The sequence below is a fragment of the Ovis canadensis genome, chromosome 13 (assembly GCF_042477335.2).
Source record: "Ovis canadensis isolate MfBH-ARS-UI-01 breed Bighorn chromosome 13, ARS-UI_OviCan_v2, whole genome shotgun sequence".
Taxonomy (NCBI): Eukaryota; Metazoa; Chordata; class Mammalia; order Artiodactyla; family Bovidae; genus Ovis; species Ovis canadensis.
Genome location: NC_091257.1, coordinates 63,140,208 through 63,165,339, shown reverse-complemented (window position 1 = coordinate 63,165,339; position 25,132 = coordinate 63,140,208). Strand labels below are relative to the sequence as shown.

Sequence of the window (25,132 nt, the reverse complement as noted above, 5' to 3'; positions counted from 1 at the left end):
TTCAAGGAATTCCTACAATAGAAGTGAAAATAAGAGGCAATTAACTGTAAGATAACTTTGTAGTGTTGCGAGACTTATTACAGAACAGCACTGGCTGAACATTATCTTGAACTGTGACTTTAGGAATACATCATCATAGCTCCTTATCGTCAGTCCAGCAGTGTTCTATCTACTTTTATAAGAGACACATGGATATTCTTTTTTTAATTAATTTTTATTTTGGTCATTTGTTGTTGTTCAGTCACTCAGTTGTGTCCGACTCTTTGCGACCCCATGAACTGTAGCACACCAGGCTTCCCCGTCCTTCACCATCTCCCGGAGTTTGCTCAAACTCATGTTCATTGAGTTGGTGATGCCATCCAACCATCTCAATCTTTCCCAGCATCAGGGTCTTTTTCAGTGATTCAGTTCTTCGCATCAGGTAGCCAAAGTATTAGAGCTTCAGCTTTAGCATCAGTCCTTCCAATGAATAATCAGGACTGGTTTCCTCTAGGATTAACTGATTTGATCTCCCTGCTGTTCAAGGGACTCTCAAGAGTCTTCTCCATCACCACAGTTCAAAAGCATCAACTCTTCGACTGCTAAGCCTTTATGGTCCAACTCTCACATCCATCCACTGGAAAAAACCATAGCTTTGACTACGGACCTTTTTCAGCAAAGTAATGTCTCTGCTTTATAATATGCCGTCTAGGTTTGTCACAGCTTTGCCACACCACAAATCAAAAACTACAATGAGCTATCACTTAACATCTGTCAGAATGGCTATTGTCAAAAACACAGCAAATTTATGTTGGGGAGGATGTGGAGAAAAGGGGACCTTAGTACACTGTTGGTAGGAATGTAAATTGGTGGTAGCAACTATGGAAAATAGTGTGGAGCTTCCTCAAGAAATTAAAAATAGAACTACCGTATGATTCAACAATTTCACTCCGGAGTGCAGGAAGAAAACAAAAACACTAATTTAAAAAGGTAAATACACCCCAACATTCACAGGCACATAATTTACAACAGCTAAGATATGGAAGCAACCTAAATTGAATGGATAAAGATGTGGTATGTACACACATATACACACACAATGAAACATTACTCAACTATGAAAAACAATTAAACTCTGCCATGTGCAACAAAATAGACCTGGACAGTTTTATGCTTACTGAAGTCAGAGACAGGTACTGTATATTTTCACTTATAAGTGGAATCTAAAAAATAAAACAAAGTCTTCCCTGGTGATCCAGTGGTTAGGAATTTGCCTCCACATGCCTTTGGGACAACTAAGCCCATGTGCCACAAATTACCTCCAGCCAGGCAAATACTGAGGTGCAGAAGCCCTAGAGCCTGCGCTTTGTAACAAGAGAAGCCACTTCATTGAGAAGCCAGGGTACCACAAGGAAGACCCAACACAGCCATAAATAAAAAAAATTTTTTTAATGTTTAAAAACTAGTAGAGAGGGGTGTGGGTGGTAAAGGGGATTAAGCGGTACAAACTACTAGGTATAAAGTGAAAAAAATGCAATGCACACAACAGGGAATAGAGCCAATATTTCATAACTTTATGATTGGGATTTTCTTTTCCTTACGGTTTTTTTGTTTTCTTTTTTGGCTGCACCGCATGCAGGATCTTAGTTTCCTGACCAAGGATGGAACCTGTGCCCCCTGCGGTGGAAGCACTTAGCCCAAGGTATTCCCTGAAGTATAACTTTAAGTGAAGTATAATCTATAAAAATTTAAACATTATATTGTACACGTGAATCTAACATAGCATTAAAATCAACTACACTTCAATTTTAAAAAGTTCCTATCCTAAGAATAAAAATAAGAATTTATTGTAACATAGACTGTAGGGCCAGAGAAGGTAATGGCACCCCACTCCAGTGCTCTTGCCTGGAGAGTCCCAGGGACGGGGGAGCCTGGTGGGCTGCCGTCTATGGGGTCGCACAGAGTCGGACATGCCTGAAGCGACTTGGCAGCAGCAGCAGACTGCACCCCAAGACAGCCTATCAGCATCTTTATTTAAAGCGTTTAATTAATAAATAAGTTAATAAATTCATGATGTTAAGGAACTAATAGGGCATTGGTAAGACCACGTCATATGTTAAGAAACTGAAGACCAGAGGAAATAAGAGAACTGATTAAGATCAAATTTGTCTGGTGACAGTACTGGGCTGAAACTTCGTCTCTGCCATTCTTTAGCTGAAGCGCTGCTTCCAAACGCTACCTGCAGCGTCTTTTACAAATGAGGTAATATGGTGAGAATAACTAGTAAAAATTCCAACACAAATCCAAGAGGTAGGACTGGAGAATGAATAAAACCCACCGTCGGGCTGCTATGCTTGGTTATATACGCCACTTCATTTACGTCTCCTCAAGACTAAGCTCTTACTTGCAAAGACAGAGGTCCCAAAACAGTTCACTGCTCGGCTGACTCTCCCCTCCTCTAGGGGGAAGGCAAGGCGGGGTGAGAAGAGACTCCGCGGTCCGAGCTCCTCAGGCGACTCTACCCAAGCCTCGCAGACTTCACCCTTAGCTCTCCTGACGTTCCGGCGCAGGACAGAAGCTTGTCTGTTGGAGCGGCTCGGGGACCTCAACTTCTCTACCTAGGCCGCATCGGTTAGCCGGAAAACATCTAGAGCAGGTAGCCACAACTGCGAGGCAAACCAAACTCCAGTTTTCCTAGTTCTTTTTTGGCGCTTCTGTGACGCAACTTCCACCTGAAGCCGCGCAGAGATGTGAGAGGCGGGATGGAGGACGGCCAATCAAGGAGATTAGCCAGACGGAAGCCGCGAGGCTCCCGGAAGCCCTCCCGAGGTTCTGACCGGAAAGCGGAAGCGGGACGCAGCACGTGGGGGCGTTGCCGGTCGGAGGGCTTTGCGTCCCTTTAGGTTTTTGGAGGTGAGCCTGCCGGCGGCAGCGGCCTAGCGCCGGGGGTGGAGCGCGAGGAGCTGGAGGGACGCTGCGGAGCTCTGAGACCCGCTGAGCATCATGGAGAGCTCTGAGGAGCAACCAGGCCCACAGCCACAATATCCCGGGAATCACTGCATCCGCGACGGCGACTTCGTGGTGCTGAAACGGGAAGATGTGTTTAAAGCAGTGCAAGTCCAGCGGAGAAAGTAAGTCAGGTCTTTGGCCTTAGGAGTTCTCCGGCCCCACCTTCTAGACATACTCTCTCACCGGGGTCCTGTTCTTGGTTCTCTGGATTCTCAATCTTCTCCCTTGTTATCTCCTCTTGGATCTTTTCACTGAGGACTTAGCCCCCAGGATCCCATCCTTGGCCCTCGGCATCACCCTCACGCCTCCTGTCTTCCAGCAGAGCCGTGACCTTATTCCTGGTCCTCTATCTTAAGTATCTTACTTAATCTTTCCAGAGTCCTTTCCCCATTCTAGGCCCTCGCTCGGGTTCCCCGCCCCTCTTCAGCAAGCCGCACCCCCCCCCCTCCCCGCCCCGCTCCATTTCCCACGTCCTGGGGTTCTTTCCTTAAGTGTTGGGTTCTTCTCTCTTGTCTTCTCACAGAACCCACCCTTCACCCTCTAATCTCATCCTTGCCTCCCAGTACCCCCTCATCACTATTTTGTGTTCTTGAAACCAATACCTTTTCGCCTCCCAGAATTTCTGATTAGAAATGTGTGCTTGCTTCCAAGTACATAATTTTTGTAAAATGCTTATGCTAGTTAAACTTCTAAATTTAAGTATAGCAGTACAGCAAAGTCCTTAGGTTATAAGTTCGATGAATGATTCCACAGTTACACAGCTGTATAATGACTGTACAGGTGAACTTTTGGTTTTTCTTTCTTGTATTGTTCTTTTAAGTTGCTTTATCACGAGATATGGTTGGTTGAATGTGGGTCTTAAAAACATACTCTTTTAGACTAGGCTTTTCATTCCCAAGGAGACAGCAACATCTTTATTTCTAAAAAGTATTCTTAAGACACATTTTGAAACACTTTTTATCAGTTTTCTTGGCAGAAGCATAGCATTAGTTTCCATTTTATTTAGAAAATGATTCTGAATTCAACTGCATACCAGGGCAGACTCTCCCTTCACTCTTTCCACAGGGCTGCACTCATCTGGTTGGGCAGAAGCAATCCTGGCTCTGTGAGCAGACTGCACATCTCACTCTTGCCCGTGTCCTTCTGACTAGGTCCCGCTTTCCTGACAGCAACCTCCTGTCAGGCCAGTCAGTTTGAGTGATGTACCCTTCTTTGCATATCAGATCAGCTGCCAGAGGGTAAACCCAACCCAGCTCAGACCCAGTGTTTCACTAGCACTGGACTACTCAAAGGATGAGGGAGGGGATGGTGCACAATCTAGTCTGAGCTGAGTTTCAGCTTCTCTGAGAGGATTCATGTCCACAAATATTTTGCGTGTCTGTTATGTGTCAGTCACTGAGGACCCAGCAAAGAACATGAATTGGCCCTGTCTGAATACTTAGGATCTTGGAGAAATTCACTCAGATGATTCTAGTGAGGAGACTTAATGAAGATGTGACAGGTACACATAGAGAGTTATGGAAAGGTTTAGAGCGCCAGTAGAGACTTGTGATGCATCCAGGGGTCTAGAGTGATGAAGCCTTTGGCCAGGGTGATGTGGTGCCATCTGATTCTGTCATGGTCAGCCTCTCAAGGCACACAGAGAGAGAAGGTGTGGGATGGGGCACAAAAACTAGTCAGTACACGTCTTTCAGACTTCAGAGTTCTATTGGGGTGGGCCGGGTCCTGAAGCTAAACAGACTTCCTGAGATCCATTTGTTGGGTAGACTGTGTCATGTAGTGGAAAGAACCAGTCTTTGGGTTCAGGCAGGCTTGGATTTGAATCCCAGCTCCTATGTAACTGCATCTTGGGCAAGACACTTTTCCTGAGCTTCAAGATTGCCCATCTGGAAAGAGCTATGTCCAGGATGACTGAATTGAGAATTAAATCCAAAAGTGTGAACCATCTGGCACATACTACCTAACCTCTGATCAACACTCAGCAGGTGTTATGTCTCTTCTTTTGAAAGGAAATGTTTTTTGGCTTTTGAGGGGTTTCCTTTTTAAATTGTGCTGGGCTTCAGTCATGTCCAACTCTTTGCAACCCTATGGACTGTAGCCTGCCAGGCTCCTCTGTCCATGGGATTCTCCAGGCAGGAATACTGGAGTAGGGTGCCATTTCCTTCTCCAGGGGATCTTCCCCACCTAGGGATCAAACCAGTGTCTCTTAAGTCTCCTGCATTGGCAGGGTGGGTTTACCACTACTGCCACCTGGGAAGCAAAATCTGGGTAGTGGGAAAAGCTAAAATTGCCTGGGCCTCAGTAGAGCATTGTCAGTGTTAGGCATCCCTTACAAATGTGTAAATTGTCAGTAATGTTTACAGGCAAATATCATTTCGTTTTACTGGATAATTTTTAAAGAAAATGGCCATTTAGGCCAGGGAATTTGTTAAATCCGTGTCATCTCCATGATTGTTCAGGTTTGAGGTTTTCTTGTGTTCAAGAGGTGTCACAGAATCTGTGTTAGTGGCACGGCAATCTTGGCAACACTTTATGCTACTCAGGAAATCTGAAATATGCAAATTTGGACATCCTGTCAAACAGTGCAAATTGGAGCCAGACCAGTGCCTCGGAAAAATAATGTCTTTTGTCCCTGTTTCTCATTCCAAATTCTTTGTTTTTGTGCCTTGTTAATTTTATCTGTCTGCCCGTAGCCCAGTTCTCTTTCATTCATTTGTCAGTTCATGGTCAAAGATAATGCTGCCAATTATCCTTTAGGGAGAGTGATTATGAAGTAAACTAGGTCAAATATATCTTTCCTAAATTGAGTGCAGATGAGATTCAGCTTATTGATTGCATTTTTCCCCCCAGGAAAGTAACTTTTGAAAAACAGTGGTTCTATCTGGATAACGTCATTGGCCATAGTTATGGAACCACATTTGAAGTGACCAATGGAGGAAGTCTTCAGCCTAAGAAGAAGAAAGAAGAGCCTACTTCAGGTGCACTATACTACTTAGGATGAGTGAAACAGATGCTCTTGAGCTGTCCAGTCAGAAACCTGTCAACCTGAATTAATTCTGAAATGCTAGCCCAGGCTGTTCCCAAAAGAATCTGAACTCACAATCTGAGAACTGTAACTCAGTAGAATGAATTAGGGTCTGCTTTTGGCTTTGAGATATCCTGGGTTCTGACTCCAGCCCATCATTAACCAGCCCTCTAACCTTGGGCCAGATATTTAATCCTATGAATCCTTCCAACTTCAGTGTAAGAGCAGGTGTAGAGCCCTGTTGGTGTCTTTTGAGGTAGTTAGCATATAGGGAAGAGAATAAGATGTCAGGTTTTTAATTCAACTGACTAGGTTTAAGTTCCAGCTTCATCACTTACCTTGTAACCTTGAGCTAGTTATTTGGTTTCTCTAAGTTTTATCTGTAAAATAGGACCATAACACATGCTTAATGACCAAGCTATAGTGAGTATTCAATCATATGACACATAGGAAGTTCTTAACAATGCCTTGCCTGTTAAAGTAACAGCCCCACGGGTTTAGTATTATTATTAAACTGAATGCTTAAATTTTTATTAAAATAAGTACACTTAAAATATTTTATTAATAAAAGTATTGTTAAAATTGCATAATTAAAATACTATTGAAATTCTGGTTCAAACCACTTTATTAAATATTTGTTAAATATTACTTATAAATATTCATATTTTTATTAACCATCAAATACATTCCAGGCATGATTAAGCACTGCAGTTACAGCAGTTTGTTAGATAGACCATCCCATAAAATTTATTTAGCAGTGAAAGTGTTAGTCACTCAGTCGTGTCTGACTCTTTGCAACCCTATGGACTGTGGAATTCTCCAGGTAAGAATACTATAGTGGGTTGCCATTTCTTCCTCCAGAGGACCTTCCCAACCCAGGGATTGAACCTGGGTCTCCCACATTGAGGGCAGATTCCTTACCATCTGAGCCACCAGGGATGCCCACTTAGCAGTGGGAAATGCCAAAAAAAAATAGACAATCAAACAGCATAATTTCAGGTGGTGATGTGTGCTGCGCAGATGATGGAGCAGGGAGATGTACAGAAGGCTGATTGAATGAGGTAAGACTTGGCTAAGATGGTGAGCTCAGCTCTGAGTAATGTAAGGAGGATCCACCCACTTGGAAACATTGCAAGAGCATTCCAGGTGGAAGGAGCAGCAAATGCCAAATTCCGGCATGGTGACCATGCTGCTGTGTCTGAGGAACACGAGGAAGTGGAGTGACTGAGTACAGGGCTTGAGAAATGAGACCTGAAAAGGTAGCTGGGTACCAAATCATGTATAACTTTGCAGGTCACCTTTAAATTGCTACAGGAAGTCACTGTGTGGTTTTGTGTGTTGGAATAGATGAGCCAGTTTGCGTTTTAAAAAGAACTCTGCTGTCCAGGTGGACTGTTAGGGGGCAAGAGTGGAAGCAAGAATATGAGTGAAAGGCTTGGGCTAGTTGTGACAAGAAAGAATAGCGGATTGGGATGGGGCCAGTGGAATTCATTGGAAAAGACCCTGAGGCTGAGAAAGATTGAAGGCTAAAGAAGAAGAGGGCAGCACAGGATGAGATGGTTAGATAGCATCACTGACTTAATGGGCATGAATTTGAGCAAACTCTGGGAGATAGTAGAGGACAGAGGAACCTGGTGAGTACAGTCCATGGGGTCACAAAGAGTCTGACATGACTTAGCAACTGAACAACAACAAGAAGTAGAACTGAAAGGCCAAATTTAAGTGGCTGATGGGCTGGATATAGATATAAACTTAGAAGAAGAAAGATTTTTAAATAATTTCAGATCATATATGTCATAGAGCAATTTTCTTCCTTAGAAACCAAAGAAGCGGGCACTGATAATCGAAATATAATTGATGATGGAAAATCTCAGAAACTTACTCAAGATGACATAAAAGCTTTAAAGGATAAAGGCATTAAAGGCGAGGTAAAATTCAAAGGATTTTTTGTTTTGTTTTCATTTGTTATTTAGGAAATTGCTTGCTTTTTAAAGCAGACTTTTCCTAAGGTAAGATGTAAAAATACAGTACATTTCTATTAAAAATAGCTTGAAGTGTTTATGCAATTCAGTATATCAAATATTTTGTTTCTTATAGGCAGGAATTTAAGTGAATGACATTACTAATATTGTTAGCAAAAGGAAATTTGATAACTTATTGCATCTTAGAGCTTGACTTTGTTCATTTTCAATAATGTTTTCAGCCAGTGTCTTCAGGACTGACAGTGTACTTTACCTCTTTTCTCCCTAAATTGTATATGTCTGTTCTTTTACTTTGATTTAAATGGAATTATAAGGTACTAATATTTTAATACAAATTCTGGATAGAGTATAAAAATACTAAGTTCATCCATTTGGACTTCTGTGGAAAAGGGCCTGGAGAATCAGACTTTTGGATACATTCTGTGGTAAGAAACCTTTGAAGTTATCTGTGCTGTGAAAATAAAGTTTCAGGAAATCTGCTTGCTCCTTTTCTTATAGGAAATAGTTCAGCAATTAATTGAAAATAGTACAACATTCCGAGACAAGACAGAATTTGCTCAAGATAAATATATAAAAAAGAAGAAAAAGAAGTAAGTAATTATGCTTTTAAAAGGATGGAAATACAAAATATTTTTATAGATTTATAAAATGTATTATTTAAATAAAATATTTTTAAACTAGCTTTTTAAAACTGATGTTCTGTTTTTCTTCCCCTAGATATGAAGCCATGATTACTGTTGTGAAGCCGTCCACCCGTATTCTTTCAGTTATGTATTATGCAAGAGAACCTGGAAAAATTAAGTACGCTTTGTTTCCTTTCAAAAGTATAATTGGGGGAAAATATATCTTTAAGAAAGTCATGATTTTAAATAAAATGAAAATCTTGCTCATCTGCATAAAGTATCCTCCTACTTCATAAATTGTAAGTCCTTTTTTACTATTGCCTCCAAAGCAATCAATAATCTTATCAACATCATTTTTATGAAACAAACAAAACTTGAAAAATGATGGTTAAAATAGAACACTTTGCTTAGCGAAAAATGAATACATTATTCTTTTTTCCTTAGCCACATGAGATATGATACACTCGCCCAGATGTTGACATTGGGAAATATCCGTGCTGGCAATAAAATGATTGTGATGGAGACGTGTGCTGGCTTGGTGCTGGGTGCAATGATGGAACGAATGGGAGGTAAGATTTAATGTTTTCATGTTCATTAAAACCCTACCATGATTTGAGTAGAGGGGTCTAAAAAAATTCAAATTCATGGAAAGTGAGGTTGAGTTACTGGAAGTTAATGAAATGACTTTGTGCCTGCACAGCTCCATTCTCTGGGAGCTTCCTCCACAGTCCTCATCTCCCAGCCTGAGCTGTGTTGGCATCCCCAGTGGCAGTGTCCTTTCCAGCTTCCGTGTCAGTGCGGGTGGTTCTGAAGCCTGTGACTGGCTAGAACTTCAGGACAGTGATTTCAGTAAACTCTTGGGTAGCTGGTGCTCATTTTATTGCCCTGAATTGAGGGGAGGGGATAGGGTGGGAAGAATACTAGGTATGTATTCTATCCTAGAAGAAAACAACACAGCCTGAATTGCCTATCCTTTCTCTGACCCTGTTGAAGATAAGAACTTTTAACTGCCTGTTTAAAGATTGGCCCAGAGGGAAGCTGAGAGCCAGTCACCAATCATGTGACATAAAAATTTGTAGGCTCACAGGGTTTTACTGTAGTGTCAGTGGGGGTATGCTTCTTTAAGACTTCCTGTGTACCTATTAGGAATTGTGTTACCTCCATTGGGAAGATACATAGAGTCCAGATAGACCTCCCTGAGGAGCTGCATCATCTTCAACCTCTGAATAGCATAAAGCAGAGAAACTTTCACTCTCCATAACATGACATACCCTGAGGGTTGCATAGTCAAGTCTCCTCCATTAAGCAGATGTCTATTTCTTTTATCTTTTCAGGTTTTGGCTCCATTATTCAGCTGTACCCTGGAGGTGGACCTGTTCGGGCAGCAACAGCATGTTTTGGTTTTCCAAAATCTTTCCTCAGTGGTCTTTATGAATTCCCCCTCAACAAAGTGGACAGTCTCTTAAATGGAACATTTTCTGCTGAGATGTTGTCTTCAGAGCCGAAAGACAATGCTTCAGTTGAAGAAAGTAACGGCACACTGGAGGGAAAACAGACTTCTGAACAAGAGAACGAAGATAGCATAGCAGAGGCCCCAGAGAGCAATCACCCAGAAGAACAAGAAAGAATGGAAATTGTCTCTCAAGATCCAGACTATAAGGAGCCTAAAGACAGTGGAAGTAAAAAGGATTATGTAAGAATGTTAAGAGTTCCCCCTACCCTCATAATGCTTTCCCCAAGGCTTCAGTTAACTTATTGTAAGCCTTGAGATTTGATTTGACTTTAAGAGCATCAGCTCCCAAGATAATAAATATCAAAACAGAGAAAGAGTGTATGTGAGTATATCCATGTGTGATTTCATCTTTGGGATAGAACTTTAGGATACAGAAGCATTATATAGGTAGCTCCATGGTGGTTTTATAACAGCAGGGCTCTTATGTATTTTCAACTTCCCTATAAATGATCTCCCTCTCTTGCTTTAGTTCAAGTTGATAATTATCGTTAAAATGTTTGGATAGACCAGTATTTCCAAAAACTTGACTCAGTATGCTGGTTTCTTATTTTTCTTCTTGAAGATTCAGGAAAAGCAGAGGAGGCAAGAAGAACAGAAGAAAAGACATTTAGAGGCTGCTGCTCTGCTGAGTGAAAGAAATGCAGATGGGTGCGTTGATGAAAGATCACAGGCGATGTCTTGGTGTTCAAGGGCTCTGCTTCAGGCAGATTAGCACTCTCTGCTTATCTGCTTTGGTTGTAGTGGGAACAAGCATGATGATTCTGTCTTGGATTTGTAAAGGAGACTGCATCTGGCAGGGGTGGGAAATTGATTATGCTGATTTCAGAGTTTTAAAAGAAATTGAAATTTCTCCCATGATAGCACATGATCAAATGGGGCTTTGTAGTCCCACTAGCTGCAGGTTGGTGGGGCATTCCAGTTGATGTGATACTGGCTAAGGGCAAGGGCTAAGGAAAGCCTGACGGGAGAGGTAGATTTGGGTATCTACAAAGCCAGTATTACAATGTTGGATTTGTTTCCAGATTTCTTTTTTTTTTTAATCAAGAATGTCATTAAATTCCACTTTGAGTTGCCAAGCACCATGAGAGTTTATAATCCAATTTGTGTTTCTTAGAAAGTAATAGTTCATGATTTTACTGTTTGGGATCTCTAGAATATTATATTTAAAACTCTTCTTTGTGTGAGTCATGCAAATAAATATCTGAATATTTTAGATGCATTTTAAAACCTGTGCTCTACCTTGGAACATAGAGAAATAATTTGTCTCACATTTTCTTGCAGGTTAATTGTAGCTAGTCGTTTCCATCCCACTCCACTGCTGCTGTCTTTGCTGGACTTTGTGGCTCCTTCAAGGCCATTCGTGGTCTACTGTCAGTATAAAGAGGTAATACTGAAATGGAATGGACTGGAATTCTTACATCTAAATATTGCAGCCCTCAAAATAATTATTAATAGAACTCTGTTTATGCCTTTAGCCTCTGTTGGAGTGCTACACAAAACTTAGGGAAAGAGGAGGGGTCATCAATCTCAGGCTGTCTGAAACTTGGCTCAGAAATTACCAGGTATGTACATGTTCTTACAGCCAGTCCCTGGGAGCTACTCTTCTGGGTTGCCAGCTCTGCACAGTAGTGCCGAAAACTGGGGATCTCCCTATTTCTATCTACAGAGATGAAAGAGTCTTATGTCTGTAACTCAAAGTGCTCTGATCTTTCCTGACCCTTTTTTCTTTTATCATATCATGGTCAGTAACTGAAGTCCAGAGACACTTAAAATGCAGACAACTGTGCTTATGTTTCCCCAAGGTTTTGAGGGCACTGTACAGTGAATAACTGATAATAGCAAAATTCCTCAGCTAACAAGAAGGTGACTCTTTCCTCTTTGCTGGGATGTCTTTGCAGCAAGTGTTTAGGATTTCCTGGTGGAGTCTATAAGTTCAGGTTCTCTGAAAGGTAGAAGTGTAAGAGATTTATTGGAGAAACACCTTTGAAAGATAAAGAGAGAGGGAGCAGGATTAGGCAGGGAGCGTTGCTAGACCATCATGCAGGTCTGATGCCTATAACAGAGTTGGAGGACAAAGGGGGAGGAAGGGCTTGCGTGCTGTTCTGAGAAAGTCTCAAGATGATGAGGAACCCCAGAGCAGAGATTGCCCACTAGAGGAGTGCAGTATTGGACAGTTGTAGTACCCATGCTCAACTATCAACTTGGAATAAGCCATAGCCTCCATATGTGTGACTCTCAAATGCACACATCTTAAAGGAGCAGCAGCTAGAAGCTTTCTGTTGCTTCACCTCACAGCCAGTTCCCTCTTAGAGATCTGGGGTGAGGGAGGGGGGACACCTTCATGACTGTCATAGGCTCTGCTTTGCTTCTTGGACATCTTCCTTAATCCAGGGTACTCTGCAGACCTGGAAAACCCTGCACGTCATAGTAGTCATCTTATTTAGTTCTAGAAACAGGAGAAAAGAATTTTTGACAAGACTTAACAGGGTGTTGGAGAAGGAAGGCTCTGGCTATATGTCTATAGCTACTTCTCCATGGACCCAGCTCCACTGTTGACCATGAAGCTTTCTAGAGCCAAGAGGGAGAAAGCCAGGCCCAGAGCACTACACAAACCAGTTGCCCTTTTACCTCCAGGAACTTGCTTCAGGTTTAAGAGAAATTATTTCACTTATATTTTTCAAAGAAAATCACTCAAATCAATTTCTGTACTTTTATCTGCATTATTATGTGAAAGAAGGACCTCCTTAGGAATAGGTCTAATTAAATTGTTCTCTCTTCAAGAGAATCTGTGTCATTTAAATTCTGATTTCTGGCATGTGTATTGTTAGCATGGCCTTATCTGCTTAGAGAAACATGAATGTCTTTCTGTCTTGATTAGGTTTTGCCGGATCGAAGTCATCCGAAACTACTGATGAGCGGAGGTGGAGGGTACCTTCTCTCAGGCTTCACTGTTGCCATGGACAACCTTAAAGCAGACCCCAGTCTCAAATCTAGCACCAGCACTTTAGAATCTCACAAGACTGAAGAGCCAGCAGCTAAAAAACGGAAATGCCCAGAATCTGACTCTTAACCTTTTAAAAATTGCTTTGATTTTTGTTCTCAGACATTATACAGTTAGTAAGTAAATCTTAAATGCTATTACTAATTGTGTTTTCATATCCTAAGAATAAGAACGTGTTTATACACCTGTTCCCAGGAAGGACAAGTAAGCCTTTTGTCCACCTCTGACATAGCTAGGTTTGGACTGTCAAAACCTTGAGCCAAAACACCTAAACCTGGGGTAAGCAGTGGTCTGATATATGGCCAATTCTGTTTATTTCACAAAAATCCTTTAAGTACTTTCAGTACTCTGTGCAAATTTCTTGAGAATTTAGAGATAAAAGAAATATATTTATACAAAATTTTGTTTATAGGTTAAGCTAAGTGGAATAACATACCATCAGTGAAACTTGGGTACTATAAAGAAGGAGTTTGTGCAAGAAATTTCCTCTCTTCATTACGTTCTCTTCAACCTAAGCAATATGAATGTGTGTGAGATTTACAGTACCAAAAATGTCCATCCTTTTCCTTTCAATGGAATAAACTTTTAAAAAATATTTTACTATTTTAATAGTTGATGACCTGGAAAAACTCGTGAGTATTTATTTTATTGCTGTTTTTGTGAGTAGGTGTAGTAGGGTACTTCTTTGCATTAATTTGCCAAACCTCTCATTCTTTTGTTCAAAATAAAGTGACTAGAATTTTTATGTACTATTAAAGGAAGCAAATGGTTTTTTCTCTCCCCAGAGACTTATGGAGATAGATAGATACATATATGTGAATGTTGGTATATGCACATATATATATTTATGTACACACACATGCACATGGAGACAGAGAGAATGCACTGTATATATGAACTATAGCAAAGTTTAGTGCAGGGCTTAGACCAGTCCTCATTGCATTAGTGTCACTCCTTGTCAAATGTATTTTAAAGTGCCTTTTTTGGTGATTATTAATGCTGGTTTGTTGAGCTCTGGCATGACTGGGGTTAGCCTTTCTAAGCTCTGAAAAAAAAGGTAATCAAATTATTTTGGTCATCTGCTGCAGCCAAGAAAAAATGTTTAGAGGAAGTCAAGGCTCTTGTCCATTGATAATCTGAGTCTTGCTCGTTAAACATGTTCATCATGTATGTTGTTAATGTCATTATAGAATAGATGTGGATCATCCAGCAAGGAGCATCTCAAAAGGAAAAAAGATTGCTCTTTCCTAATGTACTATTCTAAAAATGGCCAGTTGTGATTACCAACAAGTACAGTTCTGATTCCTCTTTCTTAAAACAATTGCTTTTAAGGAATAAAAGCATTTTGTACTATGATCTGTCTGACTTATATTAATGATGGTTAGTGATGCCGCCTTCATTCGCTTTCAGCTGATTGTGACACATGGTCTATGTAAGAAAACATGCCTGGATTGGCATCTCACTGAACATGTCCATGAAAACAGTTGTCACTGGCATGCATCCTGTCAAGTCTGGTTAAAGAGAACACAATATATGCACAGACAGATTCAATACTGGCTGGTCTCCACTGGACACTGTTGTTAGAACCATATCCTATTTGAAACTCAACCAGTTTTCAAGTCCCATTTCATTCAGTCTAGGGGTCTGCACTGCCAAGGCCCTGTGTCCCCATATAGCTACCCTGGAGTTGACTTGGGAACTTAATGCACCAGGTTAAAAGTTAACTTTTACCTATTACTTTTTCTCATTCATGTAATTTACTTAATCTTTGAGTACTAATGATTTAATTCAGTAGTTCGAAGATATAGTGTGCACCAGAATCCCCTCATGGGCTTATTAAAACACAGATTGCTGAGCTCCACTAAATTTCTAAGTAAGTTTGGGATGGGGCAGAAAATTCACATTTCTAAGGTGACACTGGTTCTGCTGGACCATAACCAACTACTTGAGAAGCATTTATGTGTGGACACCCAAATAACACGTGTCTTGTTTGTAAAATGGATATCACCTTTGGAGCAGATAAGTGGGTAATTCTATGGCTACTGGACATCCAGTCACCAGGAGAGTTATGTGAAATAGCACTTTAATGAGTGGCCATCAAAAAGTAAAGACAATCATTAATAATGTCCATCATACTCCATTTGATTAGGGTACTTGGAAATATAATGTGTTAATTAGTTTGTTGTTTTTTTTTTTTTAGCTTAAAGGTATACTAAAACTATATTGTAAAAACACATCCCAGTTGTGGATGTGACTGGTGATAGAAGCAAGGTCCGATGCTGTAAAGAGCAGTATTGCGTAGGAACCTGGAATGTTAGGTCCATGAATCAAGGCAAATTGGAAGTGGTCAAACAGGAGATGGCAAGAGTGAATGTTGACATTCTAGGAATCAGTGAACTAAAATGGACTGGAATGGGTGAATTTAACTCAGATGACCGTTATATCCACTCCTGTGGGCAGGAATCCCTTAGAAGAAATGGAGTAGCCATCATGGTCAACAAAAGAGTCCAAAATGCAATACTTGGATGCAATCTCAAAAATAACAGAATGATCTCTGTTCGTTTCCAACAGTATCACAGTAATCCAAGTCTGTGCCCCAACCAGTACTGCCAAAGAAGCTGAAATTGAACAGTTCTATAAAGACAAGACCTTTTAGAACTAACACCCCCAAAAGATGTTCTTTTCGTTATAGGGGACTGGAATGCAAAAGTAGGAAGTCAAGAAACACCTGGAGTAACGGGCAAATTTGACCTTGGAATGCAGAATGAAGCAGGGCAAAGGCTAATAGAGTTTTGCCAAGAGAATGCGCTGGTCATAGCAAACACCCTCTTCCAGCAACACAAGAGAAGACTCTACACATGGACATCACCAGATGGTCAACACCGAAATTAGATTGATTATATTCTTATCAGACGAAGATGGAGAAGCTCTATACAGTCAGCAAAAACAAGACCGGGAGCTGACTGTGGCTCAGATCATGAGCTCCTTATTGCCAAATTCAGACTCAAATTGAAGAAAGTAGGAAAAACCACTAGACCATTCAGGTAGGACCTAAATCAAATCCCTTATGATTATACAGAGGAAGTGAGAAATAGATTTAAGGGCCTAGATCTGATAGATAGAGTGCCTGATGAACTATGGACTGAGGTTCATGACATTGTACAGGAGACAGGGATCAAGACCATCCCCATGGAAAAGAAATGCAAAACAGCAAAATGGCTGTCTGGGGAAGTCTTACGAATAGCTGTGAAAAGAAGAGAAGCAAAAAGCAAAGGAGAAAAGGAAAGATATAAGCATCTGAATGCAGAGTTCCAAAGAAAACCAAGGAGAGATAAAGCCTTCCTCAGTGATCAATGCAAAGAAATAGAGGAAAACAACAGAATGGGAAAGACTAGAGATCTCTTCAAGAAAATTAGAGATACCAAGGGAACATTTCATGCAAAGATAGGCTCGATAAAGGACAGAAATGGTATGGATCTAACAGAAGCAGAAGACATTAAGAAGAGGTGGCAAGAATACACAGGAGAACTGTACAAAAAAGATCTTCATGACCAAGATAATCACGAAGGTGTGATCACTCACCTAGAGCCAGACATCCTGGAATGTGGGGTCAAGTGGGCCTTAGAAAGCATCCCTATGAACAAAGCTAGTGGAGGTGATGGAATTCCAATTGAGCTCTTTCAAATCCTGAAAGATGATGCTGTGAAAGTGCTGCACTCAATCTGCCAGCAAATTTGGAAAACAGCAGTGGCCGCAGGACTAGAAAAGATCAGTTTCATTCCAATCCCAAAGAAAGGCAATGCAAAAGAATGCTCAACCTATTACACAATTGCACTCATCTCATATGCTAGTAAAATAATGCTCAAAATTCTCCAAGCCAGGCTTCAACAATATGTGAACCGTGAACTTCCAGATGTTCAAGCTGGTTTTAGAAAAAGCAGAGGAACCGGAAATCAAATTACCAACATCTGCTGGATCATCAAAAAAACAAGAGAGTTCCAGGAAAACATCTATTTCTGCTTTATTGACATGCCAAAGCCTTTGACTGTATGGATCACAATAAACTGGAAAATTCTGAAAAAGATGGGAATACCAGACCACCTGACCTGCCTCTTGAGAAATCTGTATGCAGGCCAGAAAGCAACAGTTAGAACTGGACATGGAACAACAGACTGGTTCCAAATAGGAAAAGGAGTACATCAAGGCTATATATTGTCACCCTGCTTATTTAACTTCTGTGCAGAGTACATCATGAGAAACACTGGAATGGAAGAAGCACAAGCTGGAATCAAGACTGCCAGGCGAAGTATCAATAACCTCAGATATGCATATGATACCACCCTTATGGCAGAAAGTGAAGAGGAGCTAAAAAGCCTCTTGATGAAAGTGAAAGAGGAGAGTGAAAAAATTGGGTTAAAGCTCAACATTCAGAAAACAAAGATCATGGCATCTGGTCCCATCACTTCATGGGAAATAGATGTGGAAACAGTGTCAGACTTTATTTTTGGGGGCTCCCAAATCACTGCAGATGGTGACTGCAGCCATGAAATTAAAAGATGCTTACTCCTTGAAAGAAAAGTTATGACCAACCTAGATAGCATGTTGAAAAGCAGAGACATTGCTTTGCCAACAAAGGTCCGTCTAGTCAAGGCTATGGTTTTTTCCAGTGGTCATGTATGGATGTGAGAGTTGGACTGTGAAGAAGGCTGAGCGCTGGAGAATTGATGCTTTTGAACTGTGGTGTTGGAGAAGACTCTTGAGAGTCCCTTGGACTGCAAGGAGCTCCAACCAGTCCATTCTAAAGGAGATCAGCCCTGGATGTTCTTTGGAAGGAATGATGCTAAAGCTGAAACTCCAGTACTTTGGCCACCTCATGGGAAGAGTTGACTCATTGGGAAAGACTGATTCTGGGAGGGATTCGGGGCAGGAGGAAGAGGGGAGGACAGAGGATGAGATGGCTGGATGGCATCACCGACTCAATGGACATGAGTTTGAGTGAACTTCGGGAGATGGTGATGGACAGGGAGGCCTGGTGTGCTGCGATTCATGGGGTCACAAAGAGTTGGACACAAAGTACTGAAGCATGTCCTAAAAATCTGATTACTAAGCCTCACCTTGTTCTACTGTTCCTGATTTTGGACTCTGTAGAAGGGATCCGATTGCATCTGATGTTTTTTACTTGAAATAGAATGTTGCGTCTGGGCTAGTGATTGGGACATTTCATTTTCAAACTGCCAGAAAGTTAACAAGGCACTAAAGAAATGGTTTCAAAATGTGGGTGGGCTCAATGTGTTCTTTATTTGGTCTGCTTTGTGTTATCACTCTAAAGCAGCACACTTGGAAAAGTAGAGAAATTAATCCAGAGGGTGGAAGTGAGAGTCTTTTACTTTCTGGGAGTGCTTTCCCCAAAGAAATAAGTATAAGTAATGTGTCCTTAGTTCTTTTTCATCACCTGTGAGTGACAGACTAAGGCAGAAAGAAGGAAATAAGAAAGTATATGATTGCTTTAAACTAACAAATCGCACCCAGTCTGGTGCATGCCAATTTTTTTTTTTTTTTTTTTTTTTGCTAAAAAGGTTTTTTAAAGCTGACGGGGAGCAAAAAAAGAATAATTTTGTGATATGTGAAAATTACATGAAATTCAAATTGTGGCACCCATAAATGAAGTTTTATTAGAACACAACTAGGCTAATTTGCCCAAGTAGTATCTGTCCATGGCTGCTTCCATGCTATGGCCAAGTTGAATAGTTGTGACAGAGACCATATGGCCCTTGAAGCCTAAAATATGTGCCATCTGTCCCTTTCAGGAAGAGTGTGCAGACCACAGATTTAAGTGAAGTGATTAATACAACAGGAGAACAGCATTTCGGAGTGTAGTGGGAACTGGTTTGGAGCAAGCAAAGAAGTGGTGCTAGGGCCCCAGACATGGTCTGATGGGGCAGTCAAGAGGCAATAGCTTTGCCCCAACAACTGGGGAACTGCAAACATTCCAAGAATATGGAGATACAGCATTAATCTGGTTTGGAGGAGAGGGTATGACTCAACTAATGTAGATGCAAAAATAAGATTCCATTGGATGCTTCAGTGCTTTTTAAAAATTAATTTATATTAATTGGAGGCTAATTACTTTACAATATTGTGATGTTTTTGCCATACATTGATATGAATCAGTCACAGGGGTACTTGTGTCCTCCATCCTGAACACCACTTTCACCTCCCTCACCACTCCATCCCTCTGAGTTGTCCCAGACCACCACAGCTTTGAGTGCCCTGCTTCATGCATCAAACTTGAACTGGTCATCTATTTTACATATGGTAAATACATGTTTCAATGCTCTTCTCTCATATTGTCCCACCCTTACCTTCTCCCACATAGTCCAAAAGTCTGTTATTTACATCTGTGTCTCTTTTGCTGTTTTGCATATAGGGTCGTCTATGTGTTAATATACTGCATTGGTGTTTCTCTTTCTGACTTGATTCACTCTGTATAATAGGCTCCAGTTTCATCCACCTCATTAGAACTGACTCATATATACCCATGGCTGATTCATGTCAATATATGGCAAAAACCACCACAATATTGTAAAGTAATTAGGCTCCAATTAAAATAAATTCATTTTTAAAAATAAAAGACCTGACTCAAATGCATTGTTTTTTATAGCTGAGTAATATTCCATTGTGTATATGTACCACAATTTCCGTATCGATTCATCTGTCAATGAACATCTAGGTTGCTTCCATGTCCTAGCTATTGTAAACAGTGCTGCAGTGAACATTGGGGTACATGTGTCTCTTTCAGTTCTGGTTTCCTCAGTGTGTATGCCCAGCAGTGGGATTGCTGGGTTGTATGGCAGTTCTATTTCCAGTTTTCTAAGGAATCTCCATACTGTTCTCCATAGTGGCTATACTAGTTTGCATTCACACCAACAGTATAAGAGGTTTCTTTTTACTGCACATCCTCTCCAGGATCTATTGTTTACAGACTTTTTAATGGCAGCCATTCTGACCGGCATGAGATGGTACATTTTGGTTTTGATTTGCATTTCTCTGATAATGAGTGGTTTTGAGCATCTTTTCATGTGTTTGTTAGCCATCTGCATGTCTTCTTTGAAGAAACATCTTGTTTAGTTCTTTGCCCATTTTTTGATTGGTTCGTTTATTTTTCTGCTATTGAACTGCATGAGCTGCTTGTACATTTTGGAGATTGTCAGTTGCTTCATTTGCTATTATTTTCTCCCATTCTGAAGGCTGCCTTTTCACCTTGCTTATAGTTTCCTTTGTTGTGCAAAAGCTTTGAAGTTTAATTAGGTATCATTTGGGGTTTTTTTTTGTTTTGTTTTTATTTCCATTACTCTGGGAGGTGGGTCATAGAGGATCTTGCTGTGATTTATGTCAGAGAGTGTTCTGCCTATGTTTTCCTCTAAAGAGTTTTATGGTTTTTGATCTTACATTTAGATCTTTAATCCGTTTTGAGTTTATTTTTGTGTATGATGTTAGAAAGTGTTCTAGTTTCATTCTTTTACAAGTGGTTGACCAGTTTTCCCAGCACCACTTATTAAAGAGATTGTCTTTTCCCCATTGTATATTTTTGCCTCCTTTGTCAAAGCTAAGGTGCTTATAGGTGCCTGATTTATCTCTGGGCTTTCTATCTTGTTCCATTGATCTGTATTTCTGTCTTTGTGCCAGAACCATATTGTCTTGATGACTGCAGGTTTGTAGTATAGTCTGAAGAAAGGAAGGTTGATTCCTCCAGTTCCATTCTTCTTTCTCAAGATAACTCTATTTTGAGATTTTTTTGTATTTCCATACAAATTGTGAAATTATTTGTTCCAGTTCTATAAAAAATACCATTGGTAGCTTGATAGGAATTACACTGAATCTATAGATTACTTTGGGTAGTATACTCATTTTCACTATATTGATTTTTCCAACCCATGAACATGGTATATTTCTCCATCTATTTGTGTCCTCTTTGATTTCTTTCATCAGTGTTTTATAGTTTTCTATATATAGGTCTTTTGTTTCTTTAGGTAAATCTATTCCTAAGTATTTTATTCTTTTCATTGCAATGGTGAATGGAATTAATTACTTAATTTCTCTATTTTCTCATTATTTGTATATAGGAATGAAAGGAATTTCTTTGTATTAATTTTATATCCTGAAACTTTACTATATCTGTCGATTAGCCTTAGTAATTTTCTGGAGGCGTCTGTAGGGTTTTCTATGTAGATGGCCACATCATCTGCAAACAGTGAGAGTTTTACTTCTTTTCCTATCTGGATTCCTTTTATTTCTTTTTCTTCTCTAATTACTGTGGTTAGGACTTCCAGAACTATGTTGAATAGTAGTGGAGAGAGTGGGCACCCTTGTCTTGTTCCTGATTTCAGAGGAAATACTTTCAATTTTTTGCCATTGAGGGTAATGTTCGCTGGGGGTTTGTCATATATGACTTTTATTATGTTGAGGTATGTTTTTCTATGCTTGCTTTCTGGAGAGTTTTTATTGTAAATGGGTGTTGAATTTTGTCAAAGGCTTTCTCTGCATCTATTGAGACAGTCATATGATTTTTATCTTTCAATTTGTTAATACAGTATATCACATTGATTGATTTGCAAATATTGAAGAATCTTTGCATCCCTGGGATAAAGCCCTCTTGGTCATGATGCATGATCTTTTTAATATGTTGTTGGATTCTGTTTGCTAGGATTTTGTTAAGGATTTTTGCATCTATATTCATCAGTGATATTGGGTTGTAGTTTTCTTTTTTTCTGGCATCTTTGTCTGGTTTTGGTGTTAGGATGATGGTGGCCTCACAGAATGAGCTTGGGAGTTTACCTTCCTCTTCAATTTTCTGGAAGAGTTTGAGTAGGATAGGTGTTAGCTCTTCTCTGAATTTTTGGTAGAATTCACCTATAAAGCCATCTGCTTCTGGGCTTTTGATTTTTGGAAGATTTTTGATTACTGCTTCAATTTCCACACTCATGATGGGTCTGTTAAGATTTTCTGTTTCTTCTTGGTTCAGTTTTGGAAGGTTATAGTTTTCTAAGAATTTGTCCATTTCTTCCAGATTGACCATTTTATTGGCATATAATTGCTCACAGAAGTCTCTTATGATCTTTTGTATTTCTGTGTTGTCTGTTGTGATTTCTCCATTTTCATTTCTAATTTTATTGATTTGCTTCTTCTCCCTTTTTTTCTTGATGAGTCTGGCTAATGGTTTGTCTATTTTATTTATCTTCTCAAATAACCAGTTTTTAGTTTTGTTGATTTTTGTTATAGTTTGCTTCATTTCTTTTTCATTTATATCTGCTCTGATTTTTATGATTTCGTTCCTTCTACTAACTTTGGGATTCTACTTTTCTTTTTCTAGTTGCTTTAGGTGTAAAGTTAGGTTATTTATTTCACGTTTCTCTTGATTCTTGAGGTCAGCCTGTATTGCTATGAATCTCCCTCTTGGCACTGCTTTTACTGAATCCCATAGGTTTGGGGTTATCATGTTTTCATTTTCATTTGTTTCTATGCATGTTTTGATTTCCTTTCTGATTTCTTCCATGATCTGTTGGTTATTCAGAAGTGTGTTAGCCTCCATATGTTTGTATTTTTAATAGTTTTTTTTTTTCCTGTAGTTGACATCTAATCTTACCTCATTGTGATCAGAAAAGATGCTTGAAATAATTTCAATTTTAAAAAATTTACCAAGGTTAGATTTATGGCCCAGAATGTGATCTATCCTGAAGAATGTACCATGTGCACTTGAAAAAAGGGTGAATTCCATTGTTTTGGGGTGAAATGCCCTCTAGATATCAATTAGGTCTAACTGGTCCATTGTATCATTTAGAGCTTGTGTTTCCTTGCTAATTTTCTATTTGGTTAATCTATCCATAGGTGTGAGTGGGGTGTTAAAGTCTCCCACTGTTATTGTGTTACTGTTAATTTCCCATTTCATACTTGTTAGCATTTGCCTTATGTATTGAGGTGCTCCTATGTTGGGTGCGTATATATTTATAATTGCTATATCTTGTTCTTGGATTGATCCTTTGATCATTATGTAGTGTTCTTTGTCACTTATCATGATCTTTATTTCAAAGTCTATTTTATCTGATATGAGTAATGCTACCACTGCTTTCTTTTGGTCGCTATTTGCATGAAACATCTTTTTCAAGGCCTTCACTTTCAGTCGGTATGTGTCCCTTGGTTTGAAGTGGGTCCCTTGTAGACAGCATACATAGGGGTCTTGCTTTTGTATGCATTTGGCCAGTCTTTGTCTTTTGGTTGGAGCATTTAACCCATTTACATTTAAGGTAATTATTGATAAGTATGATCCTGTTACCATTTACTTTGTTGCTTTGGGTTCATTTTTATTTTATTTTATCTCATTTATTTTTTTAAGGTGTTTTAGTCTTGTCTTTATTTTAATACTGTTAACTTTTTATTACAATTTTAATAACAGCTTGAACAGACAAGGGAATTTTTTTTCATACAAAATTCTCTGTTCTCTGCAAAGTAAGAAATCATGTGGCACTTCAGTAGACTACTTTTCCGTTGTATAAACTACTTTTTCAGTTTTACATTCATGTCCATTATTTTGCTGACTTCTTAGAATGGTCCATAAAAGTAAATAGGTTGTAAATGAAACCAAAAGCAAAGTAACAAAAACTAAAATGAACTTCTGGGGGGGGGCGGTAAAAAAACAATATGTTGAAAAGCTAACCTACAGAGACAGATAAAAATATATGCGAACTATGCGTTTAACAAAAAGTTAATATCCAAAATATATAAAGAATCATACAACTCAATAGTAAAGAAGCAAATAATTCAATTAAAAATTGGACAAATAACAATAAAAAAATTTAGTAAGTATATATAGTGACAGATGTTAACTAGACTTATTGTAGCGATCATTTTTCAGTATACACAAATATCACATCATTATGTTGTACACCTGAAACTAATATAATGTTAAATGTCAATTATACAACCCACTCTAGCATTCTTGCCTTGAGAATTCCATGGACAGAGGAGCCTGGCAGGATACAGTCCATGGGGTCTGGGTTCATTTTTATAAACCTTTACTGTGTTTCCTGTCTAGAGAAGATCCTTTAGCATTTGTTGAAGAGCTGGTTTGGTGGTGCTGAATTCTCTCAGCTTTTACTTGTCTGTAGTTTTTGATTTCTCCTTCATTTCTGAATGTGATCCTTGCTGGGTAGAGTAATATTTGTTGTAGGTTTTTCTCTTTCTTCAACTTTATGTCCTGCCATTCCTTTCTGGCCTGAAGAGTTGCTATTGAAAGATCAGATGTTATCTTATGGGGATTCCCCTTGTGTATTATTTGTTGCTTTTCCCTTTTAATATTTTTTATTTGTGTTTGATCTTTGTTAGTTTGTTAATATGTATTTTGGAGTGTTTTGCCTTGGGTTTATCCTGTTTGGGGCTCTCTGGGTTTCTTGGACTTGTGTGGCTATTTCCATCCCCATATTAGGAAAGTTTTCAATTATTATCTCCTCAAATACTTTCTCCTGCCCTTTCTTTATGTCTTCTTCTGGGACACCTGTGATTCAAATGTTGGGGCATTTGACATTGTCCCAGATATCTCTGAGGTTGTCCTCATTTCTTTAATTCTTTTTTCTTTTTTCCTCTCTGCTTCATTTATTTCTACCATTGTATCTTCTACCTCACTTATCCTCTCTATTGCTTGTTATTCTACTGTTGGTTCCTTCCAGAGTGCTTTGGATCTCAGTTGTTGCGTTACTCTTTATTGATTGATTCTTCTTTATTTCTTCTAGGTCCTTGTTAAACATTTCTTGCATCTTCTCAATCCTTATCTCTATTCTATTTATCTGTAATTCCATTTGTTTTTAAGATTTTGGGGTCATCTTTACTATCATTATTCTGAATTCATTTTCAGGTAGACTTCCTATCTCCTCCTCTTTTGTTTGGCTTGGTGGGCATTTATCATGTTCCTTCACCTGCTGAATATTTCTCTGCCTTTTCATTTTGTTT

At 39.5% G+C, this 25,132-nt stretch overlaps 2 protein-coding genes across 6 annotated transcripts in view; one reads left to right on the top strand and one right to left on the bottom strand.

Annotated features, from left to right (window-relative positions):
• MCM8 (minichromosome maintenance 8 homologous recombination repair factor) overlaps nucleotides 1–2,713 on the bottom strand; it is a 57,364-nt gene extending 54,651 nt beyond the window's left edge. For 2 of the 5 annotated variants that reach the window (XM_069547945.1, XM_069547949.1), the window contains exon 1: nucleotides 2,384–2,713. The gene's annotated coding sequence lies outside the window, so the exon portion shown is untranslated. Of the gene's footprint in view, nucleotides 1–2,317 lie in introns of all 5 variants that reach the window. The other 3 variants (XM_069547946.1, XM_069547948.1, XM_069547947.1) reach the window with 3 other exon arrangements.
• Nucleotides 2,714–2,747: 34 nt separating this feature from the next.
• Nucleotides 2,748–14,488, top strand: TRMT6 (tRNA methyltransferase 6 non-catalytic subunit). The gene is made up of 11 exons (XM_069548019.1): nucleotides 2,748–3,110; nucleotides 5,839–5,966; nucleotides 7,832–7,941; nucleotides 8,494–8,585; nucleotides 8,713–8,796; nucleotides 9,063–9,187; nucleotides 9,953–10,311; nucleotides 10,694–10,779; nucleotides 11,413–11,515; nucleotides 11,607–11,693; nucleotides 13,010–14,488. The coding sequence occupies exons 1-11, from the start codon at nucleotides 2,983–2,985 to the stop codon at nucleotides 13,199–13,201; spliced, it is 1,494 nt and encodes a 497-aa protein (XP_069404120.1). The 5' UTR covers nucleotides 2,748–2,982; the 3' UTR covers nucleotides 13,202–14,488.
• Nucleotides 14,489–25,132: the final 10,644 nt, after the last annotated feature.